We start from the raw sequence: 14,083 nt of genomic DNA, 5'->3' as shown, positions 1-14,083 counted from the left end.
AATATCGGGTCTAAAAATAAAGCTCCACAGATGCCTGGTATATCTAGACAGCACTGGGAGGCAGTACATTTCTGTGGATAGGGCACAGAAGTGGGAATCCATAAATGGGGGGTCTCTTTGCAGCTCTCCCATCAAATTGCCATCAGGTTGCAGAAAAGCTGTGTTAGCTTTCTTCAATTTCCCAGATATGAAATAATGTTAATATAGCTGTTTTACTTTGTAGAATACTTTGATATCTACAGATAAGAAGGCAAAATCAGGGTCAAATATTTTTCTGAATGACCCACAATGTCCCACACCTCCTCCTATTCCTCCTAGAAAAAATCCCAGACACTTTTCAGAGGATTTTCTATCAGTGGTATAGACAGAATTTCTGTCTCTCAGAACACAGGACCTAATCTGTCCAGTGAACCAACTGTTTATAAAAATGTAGTGGATTTATTTAATTTCACAGAAAAAGTCCCCTGTGTAAGTTTTAAAGGTGAAATACGTATTGCTAAGGAAAGTAGCTTGAAGTAATCATTCCCTTGGCACTGCAGTGACACCAGAAAGAGCCACAAAGGACCTAAGGCTTTGCTCAGCTCTGTCCCATGTGAGATGAACTGGTAGAGCAGGACAGCCTGCCACCCTTTCACTCTGCACTCCTCCTGTTCTGCAATGGCTGCACAAAGTGTGTGGCTGTTTGTGCCAGCTTCTTGTCATATAAGTTTCTGTGTAAGGGTTGGACACAGGAACACAGACAGGCCTGCAAGGAATCGCTTAATTGAGTTCTGTCTCAGTTCTAAATTTTTAGTTAGTGATTAAACTGCAGATGAATTACAGTGTATATGGCATATGGGTATAGAAAGGCTCATTAATTCTGGCAGTAATCAGTATTGTTTGGCTTTACAACGCAGAAACAGTTGTGTTGAGGGTTCTAGAAGAATAATCTCTTTATTGCAATGGATATTAAAACAGCTGACTGTTAATAAAATGTTTGTCTATACTGTATGTCTAAGGAAAAATGAATTCAAGGAGATGGATCGGAGCTGTTGGAAAAATCTTCAGCATGCCTTTGGCATGTGCTAGATAAAATTTCTTGTCATTTAAGACGCAGTACAGTTGTTTAGCAGAAATTTAAGAGTCTCTGTATAAACATCATTCCTATTATAATATCCATTTTGCTGAAATGTTTAAAAATGCAACATGGGCACAACTTAGAACCATCAGAAGTAATTCCCAGTATGCTTTTTTCCTTTTTTAAATAATGATTAAAACCAGATCGTCTTTTTAAATACGAATACCTAAACAACCAGCCAGCTTTGTTCCATGTCTTATAATTCTTATTAGCAATTCAAGAGCAGTAAGACTACTGCTGTGATTAGCCAAAACACTCCAAAAAACATACAGCATGCAACAAGAACTGCCTTCAGAGACTTAACACTCGCAGCCCAGTCTCATGAAATGGCCTGGAATACCAGTATTCCAACAGATCACACCTCACAGACTTTTTTCTCCTCTATGTTTCTGCAATAACCACATGAGAAGTCCCCCACGTTTAACAGGACTGGGGCACATGGACACTGCTTCAGGAGAATGACTAAACTTTCAGGTTTTGTGATTTTTGTGATCTGCCTGTGAAGTCACACTAAACTCAGTATCATGATTAAACTTTGACTGCTTGAGCCAGTGATTACTTGAAAATTTCAGCTTTAATTTGAGAAAATGGGTATTTTCTCAGGACCATTATTGTCCAGAAACCTACCAGCATGAATCACAAAGGCATGAAACCCTGCAGGTAAATAAAAATACAGTTTTTAAAGATCTTATGTATTTTTAAGCTAATGGTTTTGAAGGATGAGATTGTTTACTGGAGAATTTTTATGTTAAGGGGTGGCAACACAGTTCAGACCTCACTATTATAGTGTTTAAATCAACCTTATTATGAAAAAAACATGGCGAGAGAAGAAATACCCTTTTAAGTTATGATAACAGAGGGGTTGGCAGCCTTTGGCATAGAAGCAGTAAAAGAAAGCTGAGAGCATTTGGGATCAGCAGCCCCTTTATTTTACTCAGCTGCAACCCGAACAGCACGACTACAACCTTTATTCCATGGTGTACAGTTCTGTTACCTTCTCCCGTCAGTTCAAAATCTCCATCACACTTACATTGTATTTTTCAGGGGCTTGTTTGAAACATGGAGTTGATTTGAATCAAGTGTCTCTGTATGTGTTGGCAGATAGTGCAGCCTAATAGAACAATTCTGCAAAGCAGTTGGTACTGAGGCCTTGACATTCACACTATACATGTTTTGGGGGGGGCTATTATGGACTAGCTGTAAATTGTGGTTTAGATGCTGTCTGGGAGCCTATCTTCCATTTAACTTCATCAGAAATAAACCCACTTTGTATACCCTAGAACTGCTCTATAATGTGAATCATGACATAGTAAATGGGGCTGATTTAAAGGAGAAATATAGTCCCACTGTGAGCTGAAACACTAACGTTGACACAGCCATTATCTCTGCAAACAACCTCGTACAGTCCCATCCCACATTTCATCCTTTTCAGGGATGAAAGATATCATGGATAGACTCTGCCCCAGTCGGATCTAACAATTTAAAAGGTGAGCATCTGTCGCAGCTGAGACTTGATTCCCTCTACTGTAAATGAAGTAAGAGATTTCCCTGAGGAATTCCTTCCACATATTAATAGATATTAGAATACTATATGTTAGAAGACATTAAAAGATGTGAAGAAATGGACTCTAGAGGTGCTCCCCATTACTGTAAAGAGAGCTTAGAAAGACACCTGACACAGCATTCCTACCTTGAAAGTTAAAGCTCACGAGCAGAATTCCATCCTATGTCTATAGGAATAAGATACCGGTAGCTTCAGTGATCACAATGATATGCATTTCTGCTATGAGTGGCTAAGATTCTAGAACTGAAATAGCTTTTGATTAACTGTAATTTCCCATATTTTGTATTTTTTAAATCTGTAAAGAAGACTTTAAAATTTAAGTCTGTTCTTTTTTTGCATATATGTGGTTTAAGAAAGTCTTTTTTCTTGTAGCTGAGTATTCAGAGTCTGGGTGGAATCAGTGTTCAGATTAGGCTGAGGAACAACCTCTTTATTAGAGTATATAGAAAATGTATTTTTTTTTCAGAGGTGAATCCAAGCTAGTTGGTAACTTTGAATGTCTCAATACTGCATCTGGATTCCTCAAATTATTACTTTTTTTTGGTAATTATTATTTCCACAGAAAAATACCATCAGCTTTTGTTGGCAGCAGTCAAACTTTTCTTTTAGCACTTCCTATCTTCATCTCTCTTTACAGAGTGTTTCACATTTGATACCACAGTTCTGCTCTTCAAATTGCAGTATAACCTACTACACCTTAATCCAGTGTTTCCTCTGCAAGCATCTTCTGATTGACAGTACAGACCATCAATGAGATTTTTCTCTGAGAACACTACATTTATGTCCCTCTAGTATTCTGATATTTTCAAGGTTCAAAGCTCTCCTCCTACCTAACTACAGAGAGACTTTAATTTATTACGGCCTAGTTTTCTCTCACTGTAAATCTTCAACATAGTGGTATAACAAGTGTGTGATTTGTTGGTCAACAGTACAGGTTTTGCCACTTCAACTCACTGCTGTGCAACAGCAGGACTATGACACAGAGAGACAAATCTGCAGAACTGTCTGGTCAGCTTCATCAGCACAGAAGCTTAGACACATTTGTGTGCTTCCAAAGTGACATAATTGGTATTTGGCTTTTATTCCTCTTAGATAGCACAAAAATTCTCAATCTAACAGCCAATATCAGCTGTAGCAATTTTGTCCTTTGTGGGAAAAAACCAGGGAAGACCAAACCATAACCCCACATGACAAATTACTACTTTAGTCATTTGTGGGTTTATTTTGAAATGTAAACTCTGAGGCAGGGCAAATGGAGAGGAATGCGAAAGACAAATAGCTTCTAACCAGTGGAGATGTCCAGGGCCTCATACAAACTGCATGCATCAGTTTACAGCAGTGTGGAACCACACCAATGCTTTTAGCCAGGACTTTGTCTGGTTTTTAAATGGACTTGAGTGCTCTCTATATTGTTTTCTTGTCCACTACAGCTCTCTGTGGGCAGTATTTTCAACAAGGAAGGGTCCTCCTGCTTCAGGCACACAGGCAACATCCCACAACTAATGAACAAGAACAATTACAGCAATGAACTGCCTTCAACTTTTTGATTGACTGCTCCTCAATCCTGCTGCTGTGATCATAGCCCATGTCAGGGGGGCCCAAGGCATTCCAGGTAGCAAGGTTCTGTTCAGCCACAGTTGCTTTGTTTGCAGCATCTGAGATTTGCCTTTCACGTGGGGCACATCTCGAGACAGGGATGTTAGATGATGCAGGTTTCCATCCTTGGACATGCATAGTGTTCACTTGAGATTTCCCTAGGGAAAACAGTAAGACTGCCAGGTTCATTAAGCAGTCCTGGAATCTGCATAACTTTCAGAATTCAGAAATCATTGGTTGTGGTCTGATTTAGACCAAAGTAAAATTAGAAAAAAAACCCCAAAACAAACCTGTGAACTGAAAAGCCCTGCTGTTCAGTCACCTGTACCCTCAGTGCTTTCCCTTTTAGAAGGTTATGTGCAATCCATAAATCTGCGGAAACAACTGTGTAGCAGAGAGAAAGGAGAGTACTAGTTTGGATTTGTGTTTAGCAGAAATAAAGAATATGAAATAAAGAATATGATACTTAAAGAGAAAGGAAGTGTGCTATCAGCTTAGCTCAGTAGGATCTCACATGGCACAGTTTGAATATGACTGTTGCTACAGGGACTGAAAACTAGCCTGGTGATTTAGGACATTATTTTAGGAACAGCAGAATTCCAACAGAGGCCTGTAAGATCCCCAGAATTGCTTAGCAGGTATGTCAAACAAGGAGCTGGAGTACACAAGTACACTGAAGTACACAAGCACAAGGGGCCTTTGGTTACTGGAGCCTGACTCTTGCACAAAATGTGAACTGCTGGCGAGTCTGTGCCTGGGGGTGCTGGCACGAGCCAGTCTAGAGGTGTGCACTGATGTGAATCTCTGCTTCTGTTTCTATTCTGTGCAGGCTGGGAAATGTTGCACTGAGCCTTTCTGTATTCCCTGGATCCCTAGGCGTCTCTGGGCCTTTCTATGGCTGAGTGTACTGTCCCAGGATAGAACTGAATTTCAAATGCACTCACCTTTTATTGACCTGGGAGTTTTGGCAAACAAGAGTGAAGGAAGAGAAATGCTACAAGGATACTTACAGAAGTTAACTACAAAAAAGGCACTGAGGTTCTGGAGCAGGTCCAGAGAAGGGCAACAAAGCCGGTGAAGGGTCTAGAGGGTAAGTCCTATGAGGACTGGCTGAGGGAGCTGGGGTTGTTCAGCTTGGAGAGAAGGAAACTTGGGGTGGTACCTTATCGCTCTCTACAACTACCTGAAAGGAGGGTGTAGTGAGGTGGGGGTCGGTTTCTACTCCCAGGTAACAAGTGACAGGAGAAAAGAAAACGGCCTCAAGTCGCACCAGGGGAGGTTTAGATTTCTTCACTGAAAGGGTTGTCAAGCACTGGAACACACTGCCCAGGGAAGTGGTTGAGTCACTATCCCTCGATTAAAAGACACGTAGATGTGGTGCTAAGGGACATGGCTTAGGGGTGGAGTTGGCAGTGTTAAGTTTATGATTGGACTTGATGATCTTACAGATCTTTTCCAACCTAAACAATTCTGTGATCTGAATATACAATGAGCTTGAGGCTGATTAAACACGGATGAGTGATTTTGAGACAAAATTATGAGATAACAGGTGCCAGAGGCTATGTGGACCTGACACTGAGTAAGAGTTTGCAACAAATCTAAAAATGAGCCTGTGAACGCTGTAAGGTGACTGGAAACTATTGGTCCACCACTGGGGCTGTGACCACATGCAGTTGTAGGCTTGCTGATAACAGAAATATGTCAACAGTTTGGCAAGATTTCAGAGAACAGGAGCAGGGTAAGGGGTTCCCTTGCAAGCTCTGGACTCTCAGGCTCTGTCCATGTCACTCTTGGCACTTTCTGTGAGTTTGGGACCTGAGGACCTTAAAAGGACTGAAGCAAATTCTTCCTTAGGCTATTTCTAGATACAGAGGAGCAGGTTTGCAGCAGTCAGCCAGCTGACAGAAAGGCAGCAAAACTCAGCTCAAACTCTTTTGCGTAAGAAAGTAATAAATTAACAGGTGAGGAGTACCCTGCCGTTCACACTTTTGGAAAACAGTAAGGGTCATCCCCATAAGTATGATAAAAAGTAGAGGGAAATGCAATAACATAAGACAGACAAGGTAATTAGAAAACAAATCCTGCTAGGATGCAGCATAAGAAGTCCCAGGAGTCCTGTTATTGAAGTACTTTAAAATAGAAGAGAGAAGAAAAGAGCAATCCTACACTGACAGAGTAGGGAACTGTAAATCTTCATCTTTGATTTCTACATAAAAATTCTGAAAATGAGTCCTTTATTCAAGGATTTTTGCCACAACTATTCTAATGCTACAATACTTTTTTTTTTTGGTTGGCTATAAAAAGTAAAAGCTGAAGGATTTGTTCTGATGGGTCCAAGTTTAACTTCAAATACAGTTTCTTGGGTTTCTGTGGGGTGGAGTGTCCCTTTTCTAGGAAAAAAAAGGGAAAGTTGTCCTTTATCTCTTACTTTTTTCTACCCCTCTGCTCCCACCTGTGTTCAGAATCTGGCTATTTAAGCTAGGTATTTAATTGGAATGTTTGTCTGCACAATGTTAGTAATTAAATCCATGAGCTTTGGCAGTCATATGAACTCAGCATTTTTTTTAATGAGAAATTACGTAATCATTTATAGTCCTAACTGCATCTGCCATTTAAATCTGTTTGTAGTGCTTCTTACCATGGGTATGTTCATCCTGCATATATTTATATTGAATCACAAAAATATTTACCTCATTAACTTGTTCCCAGCATAGGAATAATGGATCCCTCATTCCCTCAAAGCAACTCTTAAAATTGTTTGAACTTTTAAAGTGGAATCAAACAACTCTTGAAGAGAAGACAGTATTTGAGTCACCATTCACAAAGAATTCAGTGCAGTGACTTTAAGCACCAATTTCATACATTAGTATTCGTGAATTAAAAAACATTGTTAAACAGATAAACTTGCTCAAGAGCACTAAAAACTTTTAAAATTATTATACAATGAAATAAAAAAATGTTTTCATTAGAATTGTGTTTCGCTTAGACTATGGGGAATAGAAAATTCAGATTCAAAATTCAGATCCAAACTATTTCAGAATGTTTTGTGAAGGTTTATGTTAAAACCTGTCTTCTGAATTGCCCAAGCAACATGTAAGCATATCGTCTCAAAACAGCTTTTTAAACAGCTTCTCACAGATTATAGCAATACTCTAATTTATTTTTCCTTCTCCATCTTCTTTGTACTCTCTATACTCTCTTTCACTATTTATAATAGACATGTTCTTGTTTTAATGTTTGAAGTTTGGCACCAGATAATATTTTTTCTAATAAGTGGATGAACTGAAAAAACCCATCTTGCTGAATGAGCCTGTACCCAGCAGCCATTAGCTGGGACATACACAAACAGGAATATCAACTGGTGATTTTGTCATGTGATCTCTTCCACTGCACATACAAATATAGAACATGACCATAAAAAGTAACAGAACATGCTCTCTACGAAGTAATTTATTGCAGTTGATGCTAGATTGGTATGCCAGCTGGAATTACCTTCCCAGCTCCTACTATTTTCACATATACAGATAATAAAGGCTGCGCACTGCAACAGATTCCAAATGAAAAAAAATCAACGTTATTAACAAGATGCAAAACTCTGCAAAAGCAACTTTTAACAAGCTTAACTGTTTGAAAATGCTTGCTAGTGACTCATAGCAGGAGTCAGCTAAATGAATTCTAGGGCTTCTTAGGAAAAAATACTGCTTTTTGTGTGATATACATTTCTCTCTTTGCTGAGCACAAAAAGAAATCAAGGATTATTATACATATAGGAGCTTTGTTTTTGTTTGAATTCCTTATTCATTAGTTTGTAAGCTGCAAGAGCTGAGCTAATTTATTTTTCCAGTGCATTCTCCCCTCCCTCTTTTTTTTTTAAAGGCACCATGTATGATATCCCAACATGACAGGAACTCAGTAAATCCCCTCAGTCTCCACACCGCTGTCTCTGAATGTCTACAAAGCTACTATGCCATAATCGCAACTCGCTGGCTCATTCACAGCTTTACATTATAAAGCAAACAGTCTAGACAGCTGAATGACAGAATTACTCTCTTTTCTCTTGCATTTATAGATATGCTGTCATCTTCATTTGCTTTTCTCTACTCTGTGCATTCTGATACACTAATGATTAGCTTTCCTGTTTGGATTCCACACTGACTCCGTGGCTCTAGGCTATAAATACAACCAGAGCCCAGATGACATCATGTCAATAAAGGTCCTGGGGAGCAGGGGGGAGGACCCCTACTTCTTTCCTTCTCCTGGTTAGCTGGTGGTAACCAGCTTTTTCAAAATGGTTAACCAATCTGGCTTTACAATGGGATATTTTTCCTCATTGACATGGACATATAAAAAGCCTAATGCCGGGAACCATCACTCTCTGCAGTGGGAAAAAAATGTTCAATTTGTGTAGAATAGGCAGCCTTCAATTATTTTCAGGTCTGTCCACAGTGTAATTGAATGTATCTGTGCAAGAAATATATGCAAAAAAGAGAAAAAGAATGAACAGCAATATGTGTTCGAATGCCTATAAAAGACATGTACCTAATAGTTTTTAAAAAAAACCCCTTGGGTAACTGAACTGGGTTTGTTCTCACTGAGAAAGAAACTTTAGTCTGTACTATTCCTGGTATTTTAAAATTGGAATGATGTGTACACACATATCATGTGGCATTTCCTCAATGCTAAAAGATAGTTAAATGATAGAAGTGTACTTTCCTGACTTCAGTAAGTTGCAGAAACCTACGCAAGACTGATAATGTGCAACTAAGACTTACGGATACACATGGCAAGCTCTGGTGATGTTTATGACAAGGTTTTTATTATTTGGTGCTTTTCTTAATGTTTCTGTAACTGTCATTCTGGATTGCTGCAGAATCTCTTTTTACATCTATTCCTTTTTTTTTTTTAGCTTGTTTTGTTGCCATTTTTAAATGAAATTTCTAAACTTTACAGCTGAAAAAATCTCACAGCCTTGACTTGAGGTCAGAAATTTGTAAAGGTAAGAGAGAATCCATTGCCATTCTTACTGGAAAAGCTGAGAAAATCACACTGATAGCACATCAGCTCAGTAGGCCAAACCATGACCTACAGCCTTTACTCGAACCAGAGCTGGGACAATCCCAACCCTTCAGAACATTGCATTACATTATGGGCCACTGGAAACTGTTCACTGGGGAATATTTTACCTACGAGCATGGAGAGTTTTGTGGGCCACTGGGTCCAGTTGTATTCACAGCCAATATAAATGACTGCTTGAGGCCTGTACCAATGGGAATTTTGCCTGTTCTCTGTGAATCATGACCCACTTTTACTCTCTCAGATCAGGGACAGCTGGAAAAACAACTGATCCCTTCCTGCTTGGAACTCTAAATCTACGGTCTTGCCTGAAATATCTGTGCTTTTTTTCTTTTCCTTGAGTACCCTTGCCACTGAGACATACTGATTAGAAAAACTTTTAATTTGTGCCTCTAAGAACAATAGTGACATCAAAAAATCAATAATTTATATCATGTGCAGAGAGTTGTGACTTGAAAATAGGGAGTTCAATGCATTTTGTAGTGGGGAGCTAATGCAAAAATGCTGAACTGAAGGCCATGGAGAGACTGCAAGTGAAGACTTCATTCTCTGCATGCTCCAAGAAGGAAGGCTCGAGGGTGGTCCCACAGAAGGGCTACATGATTGCTGTTCCCAGGAATGATGCAGTGCTATTGTCCTTGTGCCCTCTAGAAACTACAAATGAGATATCATAACAACTCCACAGCTTCCCTGAGCTTTCTAGTTGTGAGGGGAGGATTTAAATAGTTGCCACTAAAATAAGTATATAAATCAACTTGATAAAAGTGGTTTTTTCATTTTCTTGACAAAAGGCTTTGCCTTCCATCCAGAATTGGCCTAACCTGGACCTCAGCTTGGAGAATACTGAGTCTACAGGCCAGTATTGATTTTTCTCTCACTAGCTTATACCCTGACTTTAATGTCTGTCATAGAGCATCCCTGGGGGGCTAGCAAAAAACCATTCTATTCCATGGCATTTCCAGTTTCCAGAGAAACACTGATCCCACTTACAGCCACGAAGTGGAAACCTCTTTTGCTTTCTTTAACAATCTTATATGTATTAGTACAGAAAAGGTTCTTAACCCTGAACCATGGCTTTCTGATTATTACCATGCTTATAAAAGTGAAAGCAAGCCTCTAAGTGTGCTGTATAAATAACGTAACAAATAAAAGCAAATGCAGAACTCGATGACATATAGGAATACAGGCTTTTAAATACGCTGCCTCTTGAAACTGTAGGTCACTTTCCTTACCTCTTGAGGCTCTTGACACTGAGATGCTAACACCAGGAAAGATCTCTGCGCTTGGAAAGCAGCACGTACCATCTCTGCCTGTAACAAAAGGAGGAATACAAATTAAACCTTAGCCTGTAACCTCCAATGCTTCTTCTTGGCAGCTCAGAGTCAAGCGTGACAGCTCAAATCTTTCTTGCCGCTTCTCATCTAAATCACAGCAGAGTTGACTGGAAGTAATGTATTGCAGTACTGACTTAGCTATAAATTTTTTTTTACGTGTAAGATTAAGTTCCCTATATTTCTCAGATAGGAAATACAGTGAGTTGATATGCAGGCTTTTGGTTATAATTTCTAAGATTAGTCACAGGAGGACTTAATTTTAACACTTCAGAGGATGTCTAGGCATTTTAATGGTGATGCTTATACCCAAGTGCAGGGTAAGAACTTATTACCACTGCAAACAGCAACCTGCAAACTTTCTGTTGAACTGGAACTTAGGCTGTAGTGCTGTTTAAGAAGAGTTGAGCTTGGCACATTTGCTGAGGGACTATACTCTAAATAATTCCTTGCCTGTCATCTGTAGGCAGACTCTAAGATTGATGGCTACGAGAGATTGTGGTTGAGGGTTTCTGGGCAATTTTCCCTCACAGAACTCTAGAATTTGGGTACAGCATGTTTACATGCTACCAGTGGGGATGGGAGGTAAATCTCTATACTCCTGGGTGTTCCCTACTCATCAAATTTCTGGTCCTTTTTGTTCATTTGAACCCTACGCATTTTCTGTACATTCTGAATGATGTACATTCTGATTAGAATCAGAATTTCAGCATCCCTATACCTCATCCAGGTAGATCAGCAGTGACTACGAGAAAGCATTACCGGTATAGAAAAGAACGATTCATAGCTAGTGTATATTGCTAAATAAAGATCAAACCAAACCAAATGCTGTTAAGTTAATCTAATATGAATAGGTACATTTATAATCACTTTGTGAAAGGGTGGGGGAAGCTCATGCTGTTTTTCCTTGGGGTTTTTTCAATCTAAAAAGAAAACAAGGAAATTTTATATACAAGCCTATATGGATGCAACTTAAAATACATAAAAGTCAGGAAATTTGAAGTTGTAGAAAAGTAAAACAGCCAAATTGTGTTTATTCATCTTAAAATGTAATGGCATGAATAAAACATGATCTGTTAGGATGAAAATCAGTACATGGAAGATGGTAAAAGAGACCTAACTTGGACAGTATTTGAGAGAAGGGGATAATATGGTCTGACAGGCTGAGATTTGGAAGGGTCTAATCATCTCTATAAATAGATAGAGAAATAAATAATAAGGGAACTTGTATGAGCATAGGAGACTTAAATTTTCCAGAGAGACATAAATACCATCGATAATAGCAAGGTTTAGATATTCTTAGACATTTCAGATGACTGACTTTTTGGTACAGAAATTCATAAAACAACAAGGTTTGGGTTATTTTAAGCTTGGGGGGGGTTGTGAGTGTGTGAGGAGAACCTTGTAGAACAGCTGAGCAAAAACTGATGCTCCTGGGGAGGAAGTGATTATGAATGAATTCAGAGCTTCTTAATTTGCAAGATGGACAAAAATAAATCTATAGCTAAGGCCTGGTACAAGGCAAAATTTTAGAAAATATAAAAATCAGTGAAAGAACATGATTGCTCTGAGGACCTTAATGATTTGAATGCAGGAAAGGATGGATTTACATTAAGAATGAAAATAATCTATGTGCGCTAGGCAGGAGGGAGAAATTGTAGGAAAGAGTCTCTGAATGAATAAATAACTAAAGCAACATACTAAGAATAGATACAAAACCTCCAAAGAGTGAGAAGAAACCTTGATTATAAAGGAGAATTCTTCTGCATGCATCATAATATGTACAAGCAAAGGAATGGTGGATAAAGGTCTTATTGAACTGTACCTTGCACAGAAAAGTAAAACAAAGGCATATTATTTTTAACTACTGGAACAATAAAGAAATAAAGCAATGAAGTAGGGCCATGACACTGATCTGAAGGGTAAGCTGGGCATGCCTACATTATTTTTAATGTACAGCTTACCTGTTGTGGAATAAAAGCTTTTCTCTAATTTCAAGGAACTGATGTACACAAAGATATTGAAAGGATAGCCAAGGAGAATGGTGATAAATCAATGGGAATTAGATCACTTGAAAGAGAAGTCAAATATATGTAGCTTAGTGTGACAAAATCATTGGGTCTGTATTATTTTTTTTCTAGAGTACTGAAGACACTGACAGATGGAAGAACAAGTAGAAAAGATTTTAAAGATATATCATTTGGAGATGGTACTAGATGACAGAAGTATGCAATGACGAATTGGGCAAATATGCCCAAGAAGAAGGGGGGAAAAGGATGTCAAGTGATATCATTGCTGTTAGTTTGACCTTAGCACCATGAACATTTAAACCAGATTTGAAAGAAGTCATTAAAAACACATATGAATATTAAAAATGGGAGAAATTACGACATCATCTGTGTTTAAAATCATTACTTTATTTCTTAGAAAAGGATAATGTGTCAGATCTTGTATATTTAGATATCATATAAAATGCTTATTGTACTCATAGGAAACTCATACTTTGAGTGGCAGTGATGCAAACTAGTATTAAAATTATTCAGTTGGATAAGAAGCTGGATGAACAGAGGCAATAATAGTGTATATTAGAGGTGGTGTTATTTGAGAGGAGGAAAGTTGCTAGTTGTGTTTCTCAGAGATTAGCTTTAGGAGCAATCAATATGGTTATTAGTGTCCTAACGGGAAGAATTAGGTGTGCACTCAAAAAATTCATAGGAAACACAAAGTTAGGAGGTTTTAACATGGTCAAGAAGGACTAACTCATCAATTGAGAAGGGTAAGATGATTTTGTTGGCACAGGTAATATGAATTGGATAGAGTTTAGCAGTCCTCCCTTGCTGCCCCTTCTAGGTATAAACATGGAACTGATTAATTGGAAATACTGAAGACTGGAAAACACAAGTGTAAAAGCCAGGAGGGTTGCTTTGTGAAAAGAGCTTATGCAGTTCTACAGTGGATGTAGCAAAGTATTTTCAGTAAAGCTACAGAAGTGTTAGTACTGTTGGAGAGAACCTCCTCTGGAATTCTGTGCAAAGCATTATTCACCTGCATTAAAAATTATGAGCTTAAATCAGAATTGACACAGAGACAACCTACTTGTTTAGAGCAATAAGTATCTGTCATACAAAGATAAATTTTCAGTTTCACTTGTTTTGCTTAGCAACAGAGTGGCTGAGGAATATGAGGATTCTTTCTCATAGACAATGTAAATAATAGAGAATGAAGAAAAAGTCTGAAAACTGGGTCATAAGTAAACATAGTCTCAAATTTAGAAGCTTTCCAACAATCCAAAAAGTGAAGTTCAGAAGAGACCTTTCAAATTCCTATAAAGAGGTAGAATTATGTTAAGAGAGAGTTTTAGATGTTGATCAAACAGATAATAAACATGAGTAAAGAGTCCTT

General features: G+C 38.4%; 1 protein-coding gene across 1 annotated transcript in view; it reads right to left on the bottom strand.

The window, feature by feature from the left end:
* CAP2 (cyclase associated actin cytoskeleton regulatory protein 2) overlaps positions 1–14,083 on the bottom strand; it is a 68,305-nt gene that overhangs the window by 25,518 nt on the left and 28,704 nt on the right. The window contains 1 exon segment of the mRNA XM_008922283.4: positions 10,583–10,660. Within this exon segment, the coding sequence (XP_008920531.3) occupies positions 10,583–10,660 (78 nt within the window).

The sequence above is a fragment of the Manacus vitellinus genome, unplaced genomic scaffold, assembly GCF_001715985.3.
Source record: "Manacus vitellinus isolate BGI_N305 unplaced genomic scaffold, ASM171598v3 scaffold_39_pilon, whole genome shotgun sequence".
Taxonomy (NCBI): Eukaryota; Metazoa; Chordata; class Aves; order Passeriformes; family Pipridae; genus Manacus; species Manacus vitellinus.
Note: the sequence above shows the minus strand (reverse complement) of the source record. Positions and strands in the feature narration are given on the sequence as shown.